This window comes from Mirounga leonina, unplaced genomic scaffold, assembly GCF_011800145.1.
Source record: "Mirounga leonina isolate KUSES-001 unplaced genomic scaffold, KU_Mleo_1.0 Mir_115, whole genome shotgun sequence".
Lineage (NCBI taxonomy): Eukaryota > Metazoa > Chordata > Mammalia > Carnivora > Phocidae > Mirounga > Mirounga leonina.
Genome location: NW_023270268.1, coordinates 37,716,635 through 37,736,411, shown reverse-complemented (window position 1 = coordinate 37,736,411; position 19,777 = coordinate 37,716,635). Strand labels below are relative to the sequence as shown.

At 35.0% G+C, this 19,777-nt stretch overlaps 1 protein-coding gene across 3 annotated transcripts in view; it reads left to right on the top strand.

The window, feature by feature from the left end:
• The window catches only part of ATR (ATR serine/threonine kinase), a 91,974-nt gene that overhangs the window by 21,800 nt on the left and 50,397 nt on the right, over positions 1–19,777 (top strand). For 2 of the 3 annotated variants that reach the window (XM_034996252.1, XM_034996243.1), the window contains exons 17-23: positions 407–499; positions 2,319–2,449; positions 4,631–4,774; positions 7,308–7,401; positions 8,590–8,715; positions 17,760–17,966; positions 18,925–19,038. In XM_034996252.1, the coding sequence (XP_034852143.1) occupies positions 407–499; positions 2,319–2,449; positions 4,631–4,774; positions 7,308–7,401; positions 8,590–8,715; positions 17,760–17,966; positions 18,925–19,038 (909 nt within the window). The remainder of the gene's footprint in view (positions 1–406; positions 500–2,318; positions 2,450–4,630; positions 4,775–7,307; positions 7,402–8,589; positions 8,716–17,759; positions 17,967–18,924; positions 19,039–19,777) is intronic. The other variant, XM_034996259.1, reaches the window with a different exon arrangement.

Sequence of the window (19,777 nt, the reverse complement as noted above, 5' to 3'; positions counted from 1 at the left end):
CATTGAGGTTTTGATTTGGATTTCCCTGATGCCGAGCGATGTTGAGCACTTTTTCATGTGTCTGTTGGCCATTTGGATGTCTTCTTTGGAAAAATGTCTGTTCATGTCTTCTGCCCATTTCTTGATTGGATCATTTGTTGGGTGTTGAGTTTAAGAAGTTCTTTATAGATTTTGGATACTAGCCCTTTATCTGATATGTCATTTGCAAATATCTTCTCCCATTCTAGTTTCACTAATTTTTAAAATACTAGATGTGAGAATATATACTTTTAGAGAAAATCCACCAAGTGCTTATTCTAATAACATAGGTAATATAGAAATGATGTTAGTTAAATAGTTGATTTATGAAGTTCAATCTGTGTAAAACTTACATAATATCTGTTTTATGTGTTTTTTTTTTTATTAGGCTGATTATTTGCAACCTAAGTTGTTGGGCATTTTGGCCTTTTTTAACATGCAGTTACTGAGCTCCAGTGTTGGCATTGAAGATAAAAAAATGGTAGGTAGTGATATTAAGTTGCAAAGTTCTAGAATTCATATAGAATTTATAGGAGACATGACTTGTGCTTGTAGCTACAAACATTCAAAGGTACAAAATAAATATATATAGTTAGCAGACTCCTTATCAAGAAGCCTGGCTCTTTTCATACTTTGGTGTTCTGCTTGGTCCTTTCGGGACTGGTCTTTATTGGAGTTTTCCACTGTAGTAATCCCTGTGCTGGTTTGCATGCAGTTTGGGATGCAAATGTAGCCTCTTCCCTAGAGTACCTTGGTAATTTTGTTTATTTTTGTCATTAATTGTGCATTTTTTCAAAATAAAATATTTATTTTAAAAAATATTTAAACCATAAGAAATAATCAAACATATGATATTCTGAATCTCTCTATCCCTTTATAAGCTTTGGGGGAATCTAAAAAGAGGAATTATATCACTTACAGTTTTTGTTTATAAAGCCAGTTTTAACCCAAACTGGCTTAGAAGACTTTATTGGCTTTGTGACTAAAAGTGTAAGAATAATATTATTGGCTTTGTGACTAAAAGTGTAAGAATAATATAGCTTTGGGCATAACTTTATTTTGGACACAGTGTTCTCAGAATTCATCTCTTAGCTCAAATGCCCCTGGATTGGCCCTATACATAAGTGCCAGGTGATGACCCCAAGGGCTTCAGGCTCATGTCCTCATACCATCTAGCTCAGTGGGAAAAAAAGAGACTAGCATCTCTGATGGCTCAACAAAAGTTGCATAATTGAGTTCATTGGTCCACACTGGTATGTTGTGAGTCATGGCCCATGGTGTTTTTGAAAACCAAAAATGTTAGGTTATATAAAGCCAAGTAACTTTAGTATTTGTTAGTTTATGTTTAAATGTGTTTGGCACAATGAAGTTTCATTATGACTACTGTAACAGTTGGTCACCACTAGAAGTTTCTGTCCATAGATTAGGAGAGAATTTTAGATACTGATTAAATTTCCCTTTTTATTGCTTTCCATATCTGCAGTCAGTAAAATTACAGAAAAAAATCTCTGAGTAGAAGCTTTTATTTCTGTCTGTACTCTTCTTCTTTTAATAACCTTAAGGAGCCAGGACATGGTACAATATTAAACTCTACTTCCACAGCCAATACTTATTCTCTTGGTGTCACCTGGTAAATTTAATCCTCCAGACAACTTCTGTTTCATCTCCATGGAATCTTTCTTATCGTTATCCAGAGTGAGAGAATGACCTTCAATCTAAGAAAACTATAGTTTGTGTTTTAAACCATAAAAATCTTGTATGTTTTGGTACATAGTTAAGGTTGTCTAGAGAGTTTCTTTATCCTTTCATTAGAACCTGGAGCTGTTGATACAAGTCCGATTCTGTGTTCCACAATAAAATGTGTATATAATTTTCTGGGTATGTCATCAGTTTTGTTTTTCTAAATTTGTTTGTTTTACTAAATTCAGAGCATCTTGAAATTAGTACCATTAGGACAAAAATACATGTGCTACATAATAGTTTGGGATGAATATGAAGAAAATTAAACAATAGGTATTATATTCTTAATAAATTTGAAAATTACTGTTCTAGAGCACTGCCAGGACAAAAATAACAAATTATCTTCACAAGAAAAAAACAGACCAGAACTCAGCTTATATTTTTCCAATTCGTAATTCTTACATAAGAATTTGGACAAAACAAACTGACCAACATTTAGACATTGTGTTGCCAGAGAATAGATACTACTCTGAGATGTGGGTGGGATCTTTTCCTTAGGGCTCATCTACTCCTGCTGACTTGTTTATAGGCTTTATTTTAAAGCCCTACTTACTTTATAGGCTTTGAACAGTTTGATGTCTTTGATGAAGTTGATGGGACCAAAACATGTCAGTTCTGTGAGGGTGAAGATGATGACCACGCTAAGAACTGGCCTGAGATTCAAGGATGATTTTCCTGAATTGTGTTGCAGGTAATTGACTGCCTAAGTTCATTAGAATTTTTGCGTTTCCCAGTAGCATTAACTTGAATTCTTATCTCTTTGAGGATTCAGGCTGTAAATAATTAAGATGGAAAGGATATTTGTATTGAAAGGGAATATGTTTACTTCTTCAAAGACATACTAGTATGAAATCTTTTAACATACTGGGAAATAAAATAGTATAATGAATCCCTCCATACCTATTTTCCAACCTCAACAGTTATCAACATTGCTAATCTTAATCTGACCACCTCCACCTATTTTATTGTTAGTTGGAATGTTTTAGAGAAAACCCCAGTATCAAATCATTGCAGTTGTAAATACCTCAGATTTATCTAATGGATAAGGCATTTAAAAAAATACGACCATCATGAATTATTATACTTAGCAGAATTAATAGGAATTTCTTAATATCATCTAAAACTCAGTCCGTTATTCAGATTTCCCCAATTGTCTCAAAGATTTTTTTCCCCAAAAATGTTGATTTGAGTCAGAATAAAATAACGTGCACATGTCACACATTTGGTTGTTTGGCCCCTTAAATATAATCTCTTACAAACAGATTCAGTCCTTAAGACCCTTCCCCACACTTCTTTCAAGCCATTGAGATTTTGGCATGTAGGATTCCTAATTTAATATAATTTTAGTATTACTTCTAACAGACTACTGAATGCAGTTTAAGCTTCTTGAAGGTCCTTTTTTTGTTTTATTTATTTGTTTATTTACCTATGTATTTTTGTTTTTTTCAGAGGTCTTTTTGTCCTTAGACTGTACTTATTAGAGATGGAGTGTCAGAATAATATGTTTTGTTTGTTTTTTTTGTTTTTTTAAAGATTTTATTTATTTATTTGACAGAGAGAGACATAGCAAGAGAGGGAACACAAGCAGGGAGAGTGGGAGGGGGAGAAGCAGGCTTCCTGCGGAGCAGGGAGCCCAACCTGGGGTCGATCCCAGGAATCTGGGATCATGACCTGAGCTGAAGGCAGACACTTAACAACTGAGCCACCCAGGCGCCCCAGAATAATATGTTTTAAAGTCATGTGAAGTAATTCTTTTCTGTCACCAACTTGATACTCATTTAGGTTCAGTTGTTTCGGTTTGTTTAAAATTTTTTTAAAGGATTTATTTATTTATTTGAGAGAGAGAGAGTATGAGCAGCAGGGAGGGCGTAAGAGTGACAAGCAGACTCCCCGCTGAACACAGAGCAGGGCTCAATCCTAGGACCTTGAGATCATGACCTGAGCCGAATTCAGACGCTTAACCGACTGAGCCACCCAGGTGCCACTAGTTTGTTTAAAATTTTTAGAGGTTGCTTTTTCCGTCTTTAATTTTAAATTCATATAAAACATAAACATTGTCTGAAATTCAAATTTGTGAATCTAGATTTCATTTCTCACTATAAGTATTTTTCTTAATTTTTGTATAATTCTCCCCTTTTTAAAAGTATAAACAAATTGGGTCACGTGGGTGGTTCAGTCGTTAAGCGTCTGCCTTTGGCTCAGGTCATGATCCCAAGGTCCTGGGATCCAGCCCTGCATTGGGCTCCCTGCTCAGCGGGAGGCCTGCTTCTCTCTCTCCCACTCCCCCTGCTTGTGTTCCCTCTCTCCCTGTGTCTCTCTCTGTCAAATAAATAAATAAAATCTTAAAAAAATAAAAAGTATAAATAAATACACTTATTTTTGTATTAACCTTGCCCCAAAAGGTAGCATATTATAACCACTGTTTTTTACCTTGCTTTTTTTTTTTTTTAAAGATTTTATTTATTTATTTGAGACAGAGAGAATGAGAGAGAGAGAGCACATGAGAGGGGGGAGTGTCAGAGGGAGAAGCAGGCACCCTGCCGAGCAGGGAGCCCGATGCGGGACTCGATCCAGGGACTCCAGGATCATGACCTGAGCCGAAGGCAGTCGCTTAACCAACTGAGCCACCCAGGCGCCCTACCTTGCTTTTTTTGACTTAATACATTAGAGAGATCACTCTGTTTGCATAGAGTACTGATCTTTATTCTGTTTTTACAGCTGCATTGTAACCTTATTATTTGTATTGTTGTTTGCCTTTATTATTTGTATGTATGTATTATTTGTATATATTGTTGTAGCTGATAACTCACTGATGGGGCTTTACAAATAATAAAAACAATGTGACTTTTAACTTATTTATTTTTTCACATAGAGCTTGGGATTGTTTTGTTCGTTGCCTGGATCACGCTTATCTTGGTTCCCTTCTCAGTCATGTGATAGTAGCTTTGTTACCTCTCATACATATCCAGCCTGAAGAAACTGCAGCTATATTTCACTACCTCATAATTGAAAACAGGTATTTATTGTAACTGAAATTAATAGTAAAGATAGCAACTTTTTATTACTGTATATTTATGTCTCAAGGTATTGGGATTACTGCTGGCAAGGTGGAATTGTTCACATTCTTTTTAATTTAGGGTGCATCAAACAAAAATAATTGACATGCTTTAAGTCAATACAGATTGAACTGATGTTATTTCAGTTGTGACATTGATCCATTATAATTATATTTAAAACAGTCTTAGATCAGCAACTCAAAATTATTTTTCATCAGTTTTGAAAAAAGTGAGGCTAAATTTACCTTTCCTTTCTTTTTTTTTTTTTAATTTTATTTATTTATTTGAGAGAGAGCATGAGCAGGGTGAGGGGCAGAGGGAGAAACAGACTCCCTGCTGAGCAGGGAACCTGACGCGGGGCTCAATCCCAGGACTCCAGGATCATGACCAGAGCCACAGGCAGACACCCAGCTGAGCCACCCAGGCACCCCTTAACCTTTCCTTTTCCTTTCCTTTCACACTTAAAAGGCAGACAGTTGAATAACATGAGAAAGGTTAGGAGGGATGTTCACTTACTTTCTATAGCTTACCTTAGTTGACAGTCTCATCACTTCATTGTATTAGCTTTTTAACCAGCCTCCCTTCCTTTAGGATTTTATCAAATTTCTTCATATTATTCATATTTAAAGCATTTCTTTTATCAGTATTATTATAACATATGGAGATTTTCTATGATTCTCGCAATTACTAACAGATGAATTTCAAATTGCTTATCTTGACATTCAAGTCTTTCCAAAATTTGGTCACATCTTATTTCTTTAAATCTTTTCTCAAGATTTTCCAAAACAGACTATGCGCTAGCTTACTTGGACTGCTATTGGAAGAACATATGTTACTCCCTTCCATTTTTGTATTTCACACTGGTTGCTTTTTAGCCTGGAATGTGTTTCTATACATTTTAAAATTGTTTCTATGTTTACACTTACTGTTATATGATACATATATTGCCTTTGCTTTGGAAAAGCTAGGTTTGGAGTACTACCTGTTTACCTGCTTACTCACCTATGCACATACTCCTGCTAGTCCCATTAATCATTTTCAGTAACTGTCTAAGCAGGGAGAAAGTACAGAAAAAAAGGTTAAAGTAGTTTTTTTTTTTTTCAGTTAAAATACTTTTATTTTTGATAATTTGAATATAGAACAACATAATCACTGATCTAGATCACTTTTTCAAATACTTTTTGTATTATTACATAAATAGTGTTACCTGTGCTTTTTATTATGTAGCAGTTAATTCTCTCCCTTTTCATATAAAAAAATTCTTTCATTTAGTGCTAGTTAAAAGATCTTAAACTCCCTGAATGAAGAAATTCTTTCAGCTTCCTTTATTGTTACATCACCAGTGTCTAGCACATAGTGGCACATGATAGTTGCTTGATATATATCTATTGCATGAGTGAATGAAGACTAGAATTTAGAAATTCATTATTGGGACTCAGAAAGATTAGAGTATTATATTTGAAGCAAATTAAAAATTGTAGCCTCAGTAAGAATTATTGATATCTTTTTCTCTAAAATTTTTAATGAGAATTTGTGTTTTAAGGTTGGGTTTGGCTATCTCTTGCTGCACTGTGAACTACTCCAAAATCTGGTGTCTTAAAATGACAGCATTTTTATTTACTCATAATTTTGCAATCTGGACTGGGTTCAGCTGGTGGATTCTTTGGTCACTGGTGTGGCTGCTATCAGCCAGCAGGTAGACTTAGCTGGGTTTCTGTCTCTTTCCACGTAGTCTTAGAGCCTCACCCTTTTCACGTAACCAGTCCCTGTTGGTGGCCTTACGCGGTGACTTAGGACTCTGATGAGCACAAAACCAGAAGCTACCAGACCTTTTTAACACTTAGGCTCTAAATTGGCACAGCATTTCCTCTGCCACATTCTGTGTGTTAAAGCAAGTCACACACCTTGCCCAAAATGAAGAGGAAGTGACTATACATGCATACATATACAAAGAAGTATAGTTTTATTTGGGGCCACCAATGTAAATATTGCAACAGCTGATTTCCTTAGATTTGATTATTTGCTATTATTAACCACTAGACATGGTTAGGAAGAATCATTAATCCACTAGCACTTTTTTAAAGAATTTATTTATTTGAGAGATAAAGAGAGTGGGGGGATGGGCAGAGAGATGGGGGAGAGAGAAACCGAAGCAACTTGACGCTGAGCACAGAGCCCCATTAAGCTCCATCTTATAACCCTGATGAGATCATGACCTGAGCTGAAATCAGGAGTTGGACACTTAACCAACTGAGCCACCCAGCCGTCTCTTGCACTTTTTTTTTTTTTTAAGATATTAGTTTTTAAATCTCCACACCCAATGTGGGGCTCAAACTCATCACCTGCAGATGCTCTACCAACTGAGCCCACCAGGCATCCCCACTAGCACTTTTAAGTGTGAACTAAATTGGCTTTAGTTTTAACCTCTGTCTTATATTTTTTTAGTACTTATACTCTTTGCAAATAATTCTTTTTCTTCCAATTAACTATTAGGGATGCTGTACAAGATTTTCTTCATGAAATATATTTTTTACCTGATCATCCAGAATTAAAAAAGATAAAAGCAGTTCTACAGGAATATAGAAAGGTATTTAATTTTTTATTTATGTGTTAGAAGATCACTTGTACAAAATTGTTCCCAGATTCCAATCTTTGAACAGAGGTTCTTTAGAATCATATCTAGAGATAATATAGTACTTTTCTGATAGCTAATTTTGACAATTAGATAATCCTATCACAAATTATGATTTTTAGAAGGAAGTTTTAGCATTTAGATAAAGATGTTATTGCATTACAGAAAACAGAGAGCAAAGAATACAGTACTTGTGACTTTACTTCCCAGGTCAATATGTCCCTACTTACAGTTCCCCAAAGAAGAAACTACCATAGCTTCATGCCCTGAAAAGCTGTGGGAGAATTCTAGTTATTTTGTGCTACAAACGATGGTATGAAATTGTCAAATCTTACTGATTCCTGAGCTTTAGAAGGGGAATAACCTGTAGTTCCATCATCTTGAAGTCCAGTGAATTCTCCGAAATTATGAAAGTATTAATGGTGATTCCATAGAATTTTAGGGCAGAAAGTGGGATACCTGATCTTGGGTCAGAATAGCAGAAGTATTTACTATAGACCCCAAGCTTGGTTCTGAGGTCTTTATTTTCTCTTTTACTGGGTAACTCATCATAGTCATAAGAAAGTAAGTAATCAAAGTAAAGAGGGAATTATTCATTTGTGTAATCTAGGTTTGGTTCAAAGCTATTATGTAGTCTTTTGTAAGTTAAGGGAAACTTGTATTTCTTACCAGGAAGGATTTCTTTTAGATAAGTAGATTCTTTATTTGATCTGAATAAAATTTTTCTCCAGGTCTAAAGGTTTTAGAATGAAATCCCTTTCCCAAGAATTACTAAAAATGACATATGTATATGAATGAAGAAATGGAAATTATTTTCTTAAGATTTTACTTATTTATTTTTGGGGGGGGGAGCACACTTGGGGACGAGCAAGGGGGGAGGGGCAGAGGGAGAAGCAGACTCCCCGCTGAGCAGGGAGCCCAATGCAAGACTTGATCCCAGTACCCTGGGATCGTGACTTGAGCCGAAGGCAGACGCTTAACCGACTTAGCCACCCAGGTGCCCGGAAATTATTTTTTAAAGCTGCTTTTAATTGGGGTATAGTTTACCACTTTAATGGTAGCTCTCTAGGGAATCCAGACCTTCTGAAATGGTTTCTGAAATCATTAACTGATAAGGTGTATCTCTCTGTGTTCTTTATATAGGAGACCTCGGAGAGTACAGATCTTCAGACAACTCTTCAATTATCCATGAAAGCAATTCAACATGAAAATGTAGATGTTCGTATTCATGCTCTTACGAGTTTGAAGGAAACTTTGTATAAAAATCAGGTATACTAAGATCCTAAGATATAATTACAAGGCATAGAAAAGAAAGATGTTTAAAGAAGTTTAAAGAAAGTTTAAAGTTTAGTTTAAAGAAAAGATGATAGCTTAGCATATTTGGTTGAGATTCAGTGGGTTCAATGAAAGAAGTAATTTTTATTTTACCGAGATTGTCAGACCTGACTTAGAATCACTGATCCATGAGATACTCCCTGAGGCTGAATACCAGGGATGTGCAGAGTTTCTTGTTGTTGTTTTGAAGGGTCATGATTTGACAGTTACGTTTTAGGTTATTGCATCTTCCCCAGTGAGGGCGTATGTCTGCAACAGCAGTGGTTCATGTGTCTTCTCATATACTTTCCTATAGATATATCTATTGTATAAAATCTCAGTAATGTTGCCATTTTGCATTTTGACTGAATTAACTTTTAGTTTTAATGAAACTAAATTTTTTAATTTTACTTTTTCATGATGCCAGTGAACTTTATTCTTTTCTTTGGCAACATACTATAGATTAGTTCTAACCTTGATGACAGTGAGAACTGGTATTTAAAATACTCGATCACTGTAAAGCTATAAAATAGAAAAAAATTATCTGAGGTATTTGTTTTTGCATGTCAAGAACTTATATGACAAGCTCTGAAAGTGAAAAGACCCTCATGAGTTACCACAGGTGAGGAGCCTTGAATCTCCTTAAGTATAAGTTGTATGCTCTCCTAACTCTGAATCTACATTATCAATCTTACAGCCTCATTCCCTGCCCTCCACTTACTTCAGTGAAACTACTGTGTGCTTACCCTTGCCCCAAACAAACCTCTACCTGGATTTCAGTAACTTAGAGGGCTTCTAGCTTTTTATATTAATAAAGGGATTTATGAATAGCGAAGGATCTTTCCTCTTGGCCTAGAGGTTTCCTAGGTTAGGTTATTTCTAAGCAGATGACATGATTCTGGCCTAATGTAAGGAAACTTTATATTGATCATTACCTCTTAGATATAAATGGCTAAATCTGAGAATTTAAGGAGATTGCTTATATTCTTAGGGAAAAGCCACAATTGCCCAACTTTGTCACAAAAGAAAAATCACATCTGGTAATACCCTGAGAAGCCTTCCTTCAATGTGAAGCCCCAGTGCTAATAGATTAGCTAGGCAGAGTAAGAAGGTAAGTGTACTTGCAGGAGTCTTGAAGGTCAGATAGAGTCTGAATAAGATGTAATGGCCACAGATTATTATAGGATATTTTAAAGTAAGGTTTAATCTAGTTTAGAATCAATATATAACTGGATAAATTTACTTTAGGTTAGTAAGAAAAAACCAAAGACAATGGCTTGGAGGTGTCAGGGAAATTAAGAAAAGAAGGGAAGACATCCAAAGACACATGTCTTCCCAGGTATATCCCCACAGATACTGGCCTAAAACACCTCACAAAAAGAGAGAAGGAAATGTTTTGTTTTTTTCCAAGTATGACAAGAAGGTAACGTCAGTGTTGAAAGCAATCAGTTAAGTTCTAGAATAGCAATGTCCAAAAGAATTTTCGGTGAAGATGGAAATGTTCTGTACATGCACTGTCCAGTTGTAACTGCTAGCCACATGTGGCTCTTTTGAGCACTTAAAATGTGTGATTAAAGAACTGGATATTTAATTTTATTTAATTTTGTTTAATTTAAATTTAAATAGCTTCATGTAGATAGTGGCTATGATAATGGACATTGCAGCTCTAGAATATGGCTGAACCTATAGCAATACGAGAGCAAGAAACTGATGTAAGAAAACAGGCTTAGAAGTCAGAGTCTTTGTAGTGAATGCTGTGAGTCCATGAAAGAACAAATGCAAAAGATACTCTTTTAAAAGTTCAGATCTTAACCAGAGGGAGAGGAAAAGATACTTCATGAGTACATTGAAAGGAGGTTAAATAATTAGATCTAAAGTTGTGGTATAACTGGCTAAAGAAATAATTGGGTATAATGTAGTGACGAAGTAAACTCTAAAAGATGGTGTGACAGTTAATAAGATGATGCTACTGTAGCCTTAGATACTTGACTGTTTTGATGGACTGATCCTGCAAAAGCCCTGTTCTAATGGGGAGCCCCCAGAGGGTCATTGACATTAAAGAAATGACAGTTTATACTCCTTACTTTTAAGGAGGCATCTACATTTTTGAAGGATAAAAATGACACCGAAGGTCAGTGGATAGCAAGAAGTTTTCTGTGTCAGAAAAATCAGGCTATAGATCAAACTGAGCAACTATATAATCTCTTTCTGAAAATTGATCCTACTCATGTTGAGGTGAATGTCTATGGTAAAATCCCAGTAGGACAGGGCGTTTGTATTGAGGCCAAAATAAACTTTGCTGCTAATGCAGAATTCCAGTAAAAAAACAGATTTGCTAATGATTACAAATCCGAGAATGAGCCCATTGAAAATAAAGCTGCTAGAGACCTCCAAGTTATACTAGGATAATGTTGGAAGCCTAAATCTGAATCTCTACATATCCTCCAAAGCATAGAGAGCAACAAGGAGAGCAAGTAAATCCACATATAATTCATACCTTCAGTATAACTGTGAGACTGCGAATACTATGAACTTCAGATTACGTATAAGCAGTGGAGCTATCTGGAGCTCATGTCACAAGTTTATGTTAAGAGTAGTTAGATTCTGAGAAGACTATATGAAAAAGAAGAGAGTGGAGTGGAGGAACTAAGGATAATGAAGCAAAGATAAAATCAACAAAGATGGTCCCACTCAAAAAGTAGGTCCAGGATGTGGCACATCAGAGCTCTGGCTACAAGGAAGGTACTTTAAAGTGTACAGATCCTAAGGTTGTAGTCTCTGAAAATCATTATGTCTGGGGAGAACTGAAAGAATAGGAGGATGGGGACATTCTTTGGAGACTTAATTGTAAACGTAAAGAAGAAAGTAAGAGAGTTTTAAGGTTCCTGTAGAAATAAAAAGAAATCTATAAGATCACAGATGTGCCAGATTCTCCCCCTACTCTCCTTCCCCAAAAGCTACTTATGAAAAAAACTATATTTCACTAGGCTGACAGAAGAGAGTATTCATGAAATAGGAATCTTGCAAGCCACTATAAAACCCTTACTGTTACTGCATACAGCTATTATAGAGGGTCTACAATATAAATAAAAAAATACATTCTATACATAAGGTTTTTGTAAGATAAAAAAAATGAAAATCAAATCTTTTGGTTGATACCAGTTCCTCCCTCAATGCTAACCATTAAGCAGAAGAAAACTAGACTTAGCACTACAGCCTGAATTAAATATTTCAAACAATCGTTTGCAGATACAAAAAGAAAATTAAATGAAAAATTTAAAAAGCAAGAGAAATGGACAAAAACCAAAAAGATGTGAAATAAGAGGTGACTGAATTCAGAAAAGAAAAACTTAAGAAATGAAGATTAAACTATAAGGACCACAGGAGAGGATTTGTTTGTTTTTTGTTTTGTTTTTGTTTAAAGATTTTATTTATTTGACAGAGAGAGCACAAGTAGGGGAGCAGCAACAGAGGGAGAGGGAGAAGCAGGCTCCCCGCTGAGCAGGGAGCCCGATGCGGGGCTCGATCCCAGGACTCCGGGATCATGACCTGAGCCGAAGGCAGACGCTTAAGCACTGAGCCACCCAGGTGCCCCGAGAGAATATATTTGACTATTAGTAAGGAGCACTGAGGAAAGGCAAAAAAATAACCAAGAGAATGAAAAAGTTTAAAAAAGGAGTGAATAGGATCAAAAAAGTGGTTGAAATGGAAGGTTTTCAGATTTCACATACACTAAATTAGAGTCTCTGAAGAAGAAAAATAAAACAACAGAACAGAATTAATATTTAGAACTATAAGAAAACTTTCTGAAAGAAAAAGGCCTAAATCTACATGTTGAAATGACCCAATTGTGTACCTGAGAAAATTGACCTCAGAATAGTCAAGTCTGATAAATACCTTAGACTTTAATAATAAATATTCAGGACCTACAGGCAAAAATGTTTTTTGAAAAATCCTTAGAAGAATATGATAAGTAGGTTAGACTCAGACTTCTCAACACAGTAGCTGAGAGGGTAGCGCATTTTTTAAAATGTCAAGGGCAGGGGCGCCTGGGTGGCTCAGTTGGTTAAGCGACTGCCTTCGGCTCAGGTCATGATCCTGGAGTCCCTGGATCGAGTCCCGCATCGGACTCCCTGCTCGGCAGGGAGTCTGCTTCTCCCTCTGACCCTCCCCCCTCTCATGTGCTCTCTCTCTCATTCTCTCTGTCAAATAAATAAATAAAAAATCTTTAAAAAAAAAAATGTCAAGGGCATAAAGTATGAGTAAAGAATGAGTCAAGCTATCCTTAGACTAACACAGGTAAGAAACACAGTTGTAAACATACAAGAATTGAAGGAATACTGTTTGTATAAGCAAAACCTTCCTAAGAGATATATTAGAGAACGGCTTCAGGTAATCAAGAGAAGACTGGGGAGACTTTGGCAGAAGGACTGATGTTTACTGTTCATATATAATTATAGAATTAAGACTAAAGCAACATTGAGAACAAAGATGGGGGAATTACATATGAATGTTAAATATTCTAATAAAGTAGAAATAATGTAATTTTTTTAAATGGGAGAAGAGAAACAGTGAGATATAAATAAAATAAGCCCAGTAATTGTTGCATAGGCAAAAACTGGGAGCCAAGATACACCCTTTCAAGCTGGTAAAACAGTTACATAAGGTTAAATAAGAAAAAAGGACTGGAAACGTTAAAAAAGGTATTAGTATAGAGGATGCCTTTAGAACAAAAGTATCAACTTTCTGCCGTACTAAAATAATTTTTAAAGCAAATAAAACACACCAGAGGAAAAATACAGTTATTATAATACATACAGTATTGTAAAAAATATGACAGAATTGAGGCCGAAGATATCAGTCATATTAATAAATGTGAGAGACCTTAAAAGAAAAGAATTTATAATTTGACTTACAATGCAAAAACAAACTCTATGCTGTATGCAGTACATACATCTAAAAAGAGTAATTTAGGAACGCTAAAAATAAAGAGATGAACAAATTTATAACCAGTAAGTGGAAATAATAAGAAAGCAGGAATTTGCATTCTGCCACTAGATGCTAAAGAATTGAAACCAAAAAAGCATTAAATATGACAGAAAAAGGGCACTTCATAATGCTAAAAGCCATAATTCATGAAGAAGATACAAAATTCACAAAGAAGATACATTATAAATACATATGTATATATTCTCCTGAATGAGCAGTCCAAGGAGACAGAAGGTAGATTAGTGGTTTCCTGTGGCTGGGAGGATGGGGGAAATGGGGAGTGACCACTAAGAGGTGCAGTTACCTTTTGGGTGATAAAAATGTTCTGGAATGGGGCGCCTGGGTGGCTCATTTGGGTTGAGCGGCTGACTCTTGATTTCAGCTTAAGTCATGATCTCGAAGTCCTGGGATTGAGGCCCCCCCCCATTCACTGGGGACTCAGCTTCAGGATTCTCTCTCCTCTGCCCCTCCTCACTCGCTCTCTCTCTCTCTCTAAAATAAATAAATCTTCAAAAAATTGTTCTGGAATTAGAAGTAATGGTTGCGCTTGTACTACAGCTTGTAAATATACTAAATATTGATTTATATACTTTAAAAGAGTGAATTTATAGTATGTGAACTAAATTTCAACAAAGCACAGCAAGAAAGTAATAAAAAATAAAAGTAGAAATTAATGATACAGAGAACAAAAAAAATAAAAAATCTAGTTCTTTGGAAAACATTAGCAAAATAGATAAATATCTAACCTAATGAAGAACAAAAAGAGAGCACAAATTTGTAAATAGGAGCATAGAAAATGAAGGAAAACATCCAGTTTTTTGAGGAATATTATGTAACAATGTTCACTAAACTCCATGAGTTTAGTGCTATCACAAAACAAATTAAATTTCATTATCCACTTACAAATACCGATACGAAAAATTCTAAGTGAAATATTATCAAACAATTCAGTTTCACATTAAGAAAATAATACCATGACCAACTGTAATTTATTCCAGGATTGCAAGGATGGTTCTTATTTAGCAATTCATTAATAAAATTCACTATATTCATATATCTAAGGAGGAAAATCATACCATTATTTCCATAGATGCCGAAAAAGCCTTTAACAAACTATAACATCCACTTGAGATAAAAACAACCAAGAAAATAAGAATTGATGGATACTACCTTAATACATATATGTGTATGTATATATTTGTATACATGCATGCATACATACATACATACACATAATGGGAAAATAAGATGCATTCCCACTAAAGCAAGCTTACTCATTATCTCCACTACAATTTAACATTCAGCTGAAAGTATCACCCAATGACTTTAGATAAGCATAAGCAGTCAGAATCATAAGAATTGGGAAAAATGTAAAAGAATTTTTTTTTTAAGATTTATTTATTTATTTGACAGAGAGAGACATAGCGAGAGAGGGAACACAAGCAGGGGGAGGGGGAGAGGGAGAAGCAGGCTTCCTGCCGAGCAGGGAGCCTGATGCGGGGCTCGATCCCAGGACCCTGGGATCATGACGTGAGCCGAAGGCAGACGCTTAACGACTGAGCCACCCAGGCGCCCCATAAAAGAATTTTTTTAAAAAGATTTTTAAATTTATTTTTGAAAGGGGGGGGGAACGAGTGGGGGAGGGCAGAGGGAGAAGCAGACTCCCCGCTGAGTAGAGAGCTCGATGTGGGGCTTGATCCCAGGACCCTGGACCTGAGCCAAAGGCAGATGCTTAACTGGCTGAGCCACCCAGGTGCCCCTGTAAAAGAATTTCTATTGGTAGATGATAGGCTAATATACTTGAAAAACTGTAGAGAGTTATCAATAAAACTAACTCAGATAACAGGCTAATTCAGTAAGATAGGAGGATATAAAGTCAACATATAAAAAATAATTTTCATATAATAAGCAATAACCAGGTAGAAGATTTGTTGGAAAACCCAACTTACAATAGCAACAGAAGAAGATAATATATTTAGGAATAAGCATAATGAGAAATGTATAAACCAATAAAGAAAAACCTTGAAACACTCCAGAAAGACACAAAAATGTAGTAGATTTAAACAAATGGAAAGCATCCTGTATTTATCTGGTAGGTTGCCTTAGTATTACAAAGATTTCAGTTCTCTCTAGATTATTTTATAAATTTAATGATATCCCAAAGGAATGCCAAGAACTTGCTTGTTTTTTTAACTACAGAAGTTCATACTAATGTTCATATGGGAAAATAAACATATAAAAACAGGTAAGAAGGGGCGCCTGGGTGGCTCAGTTGTTAAGCATCTGCCTTGGACTCAGGTCATGATCCCAGGGTCCTGGGATCGAGCCTCTCATTGAGCTCCCTGCTCAGCGGGAAGCCTGCTTCTCCCTCACCCACTCCCCCTGTTTGTGTTCCTGCTCTTACTGTCTCTCTCTGTCAAATAAATCTTTAAAAAAAAAAAAAAAAGCTAAGAAAAGTCAGGGAGGAAAAAAGCAACTATAAACATTTAGTATCCCTACTAGATAGTAACATACTCTATAGCCTCTGTAATTATAACAGTGTGATTCTGGTGCATGAATAAACAGACCAGTGAGAAAGAATAGAAAGTTCAAGCATAGACCTTTATGTATATAGACTTCTAGGGTATGATAAAAATCATATTTCAAATAATTAGAGCAAACAAATTTGTTTTGACTAGTGATCAGGCATTTGGAAAATGATAAAATTGGGTCCATATGTTAAAAACCTTTTTAAATAGAGGCATTGAACACACATTCATTTTTGGAACTCAGTATTTTTGCTGAAAAATGAAACTTTAATTTGTCTAACCTAGAAGTCAAAACATTTTTAAATACACAGGAGGGGCGCCTGGGTGACTCAGTCATTAGGCGTCTACCTTCCGCTCAGGTCATGATCCCAGGCTCCTGGGATCAAGCCCCAGGCTCCTTGCTCAGCGGGAAGCCTGCTTCTCCCTCTCCCACCGCTCTGCTTGTGTTCCCTCTCTTGCTGTGTCTCTCTCTGTCAAATAAATAAAATCTTTAAATAAATAAATAAATACATACATAGGAGGTAAGTATATTTTTAAATTACCTTTCATTTAGTGTTTCATAACGAGTATTGCCTTGAACTAAATTTATCTCTGCCAACTAAAGTGATCTTATATTTTCTAGTTTTAGCATGTGAGTAAATGTTTATAATTTCTTATATTAGTTTTGCTATTTATTGATTACTAGCTCATTTTTAAGTATTTATACCTGAATTAATCTGTAATGTTATTTAAGTGATCGACTGTTAAAGACTCTTAATGAGATAAAATGTCTTTATTTTTCTTTTGAAATGATTACTCTAACTTGAATCATATTTTTAACATGGAGTTTGAGATCCTCATGTGTGCTTTACTTTTGCTTCTTACTTAACAGCATCTTCATTACAGCATCCTCAGGAGATTGATGAAAAAAGATTACTTAAACCAATGTATTGTTTCCTTATCACCACGGAACCCTTTCCCCTTTATTTTTTTCTCCTACTCTGCTGGTTTCATATACGCTTTTCAGTCTTCTTCTTTTAAGTAATAGCTATTCCTTGTTGACTTACTTAAGTATCTGTCCTCTATCCTTGAAACGTTACCCTGAGTTCTTTTATCTTCTTGATTGCTTCCTTACCTTGTAAATATACTTGTTATTGTACATACCATATGATATTTTAATTACTTATTTACATGTCTATTTTCCCCTTAGGGAACTTGCTGGGAGAAGTCTATGTCTTACTTGTTTTTGTATACTCATGTAATAATTCTCAGTAACTGCTTAATGGATTAAAGATTAAAACTTTCTAAATGATTATAATCCCACAGAATGTATTATGAACTATATTCTGTGAACTCATCAAAAAAGAGCTGAAAAGACTGCAGATATCAGAATTTAATTTTATCAATGTTTATATCATATATTCCTTAACATTAAGTTAGTTTCTATTTAGGAAAATATACTAGTTTGCTGAAGTTATGTAAAAATTTTCTTTCTACTTTTAGGAAAAACTGATAAAATATGCAACAGATAGTGAAACAGTGGAACCTGTTATCTCACAGTTGGTGACAGTGCTTTTGAAAGGGTGTCAAGATGCAAACTCTCAAGCTCGGTTGCTCTGTGGGGAATGTTTAGGGGAATTGGGGGCAATAGATCCAGGTCGACTAGATTTCTCAACAACTGAAAGCCAAGGAAAAGATTTTACATTTGTGGTAAGTAATGGTAATTTGAAATGACAAGAAGAGTTCTCTGTCCTATTTGAATTTCTATATTTCATTTACAAAGAACTATTCAGGTTATCCTTAGTGGCAACATGATCTAAACTAGGCAATTTAGGTAACTTCATAGTTTATTCCTTAATACTATTTGCAGATATCTAGTGCCAAAAACAGTAAAGTTGGAGTCCAGACTAGTGTGCTGTGTTCTTTTTAAAAAGCTTCCCAACCTAATGATGACAAATAGTTAAAACCTAATTAATTATTTAAATATTACTATTTCAACACAATCCTAAGTGTTTTCATGGGAAACTAATTTCCCAGGGTGTCATAATAGTGAGTGTATAGAAAAGTTTCCATGGTCAAATGTGTTTGAGAAATCCTGTAAAACAGAATCAAACAGAACATCTGATATATCATTTAATGTATGCACTATGCACATCCAAAAGGAGGGTATGTTAAAATTATTTCTTCAAGTGTCTCAAATGACTAGGCTTCTACAGCATGCAATTTAGGAAATGCTGTATATACAATTTTCTTTTTAAAGGTTAAAAAAAAAAAATGAGGGGCACCTGGCTGGCTTAGTCGGAAGATCGTGTGACTCTTGATCTCAGGGTCACATTGAGTGTAGAGATTACTTAAAAATAAAATCTTCAGCAACAACAACAACAAATCAAAACCAAAAAAAAAGAAAATTGTTGGAGCTCTGCAGGAGTCGAACGATTCTAATACTCTTTATAAAGTCTAAAAAGCCTTAGGTGTGGTTTCTTGGCTACAGATTATGTTTTAGCCTTGGTACTAAACTTAGTTTAAACCTTAATGTCCTTTCCTTTTCTAAGTTAAATTCACCTAGGTAACTAAGTTAAATTAACCATGTAAGGCACAGTACAGTTTAAAAAAATTTATGCACCTTAGACTTGATTTTTTTCTTTTTCTTTTTTTTTTTTTTATTGAGACTGGAGTAGAAGATTCAAGCTTCGCCTTTGGATTATTGATGGAACTAACAAGAGCTTACCTTGCATATGCAGATAATAGCCGGGCTCAAGATTCAGCTGCTTACGCCATTCAGGTAAGAGTATGTATAATCAGTACTGGCTTTGTGTTACTGAATTCTAGTAAGAAAGTTGTAAATCTGTATGTTGAAACTTATTTTTGCAAACTGTCATTATCAAAGTTCATAATGATCATAATATAAGTTCATGATAAAATTTCAGAGTATAGAAGTGTACTCTCTCAACAGATTATTATAGATCTTTGGAAAATTTTCTGTGTATTTAACAAATATATATGTCTTTTCCACTACACAAGGAGGTCATATTACTTATGATGTTCTGTAACTTGATTTTCTTTTGTGTTCAATAGTCTATCTTGGGTAATTTTCCGTTTCAGTACATAGGTCTCTAATTCATTCTTTTCAGTTACTTAATATTCAATATGGATGTACCATAATTTGTTTAAGAAATTTATTTAACACATTTAGAATGTGTTCAATGTTTTGCTTTTATAAGAAATGCTTCAGAGAACATACATATATTTCTGAGCACTTGAGTGAATATAGCAATAATATAAACATCTGGAAGTTAAAATATGTCACAGAGCAGTACAGAATTTACATTTGATAAATTTTATCAAAAAAAGTTTCACCAGTTTATACTTCTTTGACATACCGGCCTTTTATCAGAATTTTAAATCTTTGTCAATGTGACAGAGTAAAAAATAGTACCATTTTACTGTAATAGCATTTAATTATGAGAGGTATATCATCATCCTTTAATATTTATTGCTTTTTTGGGCAAATTTTCTCTAGA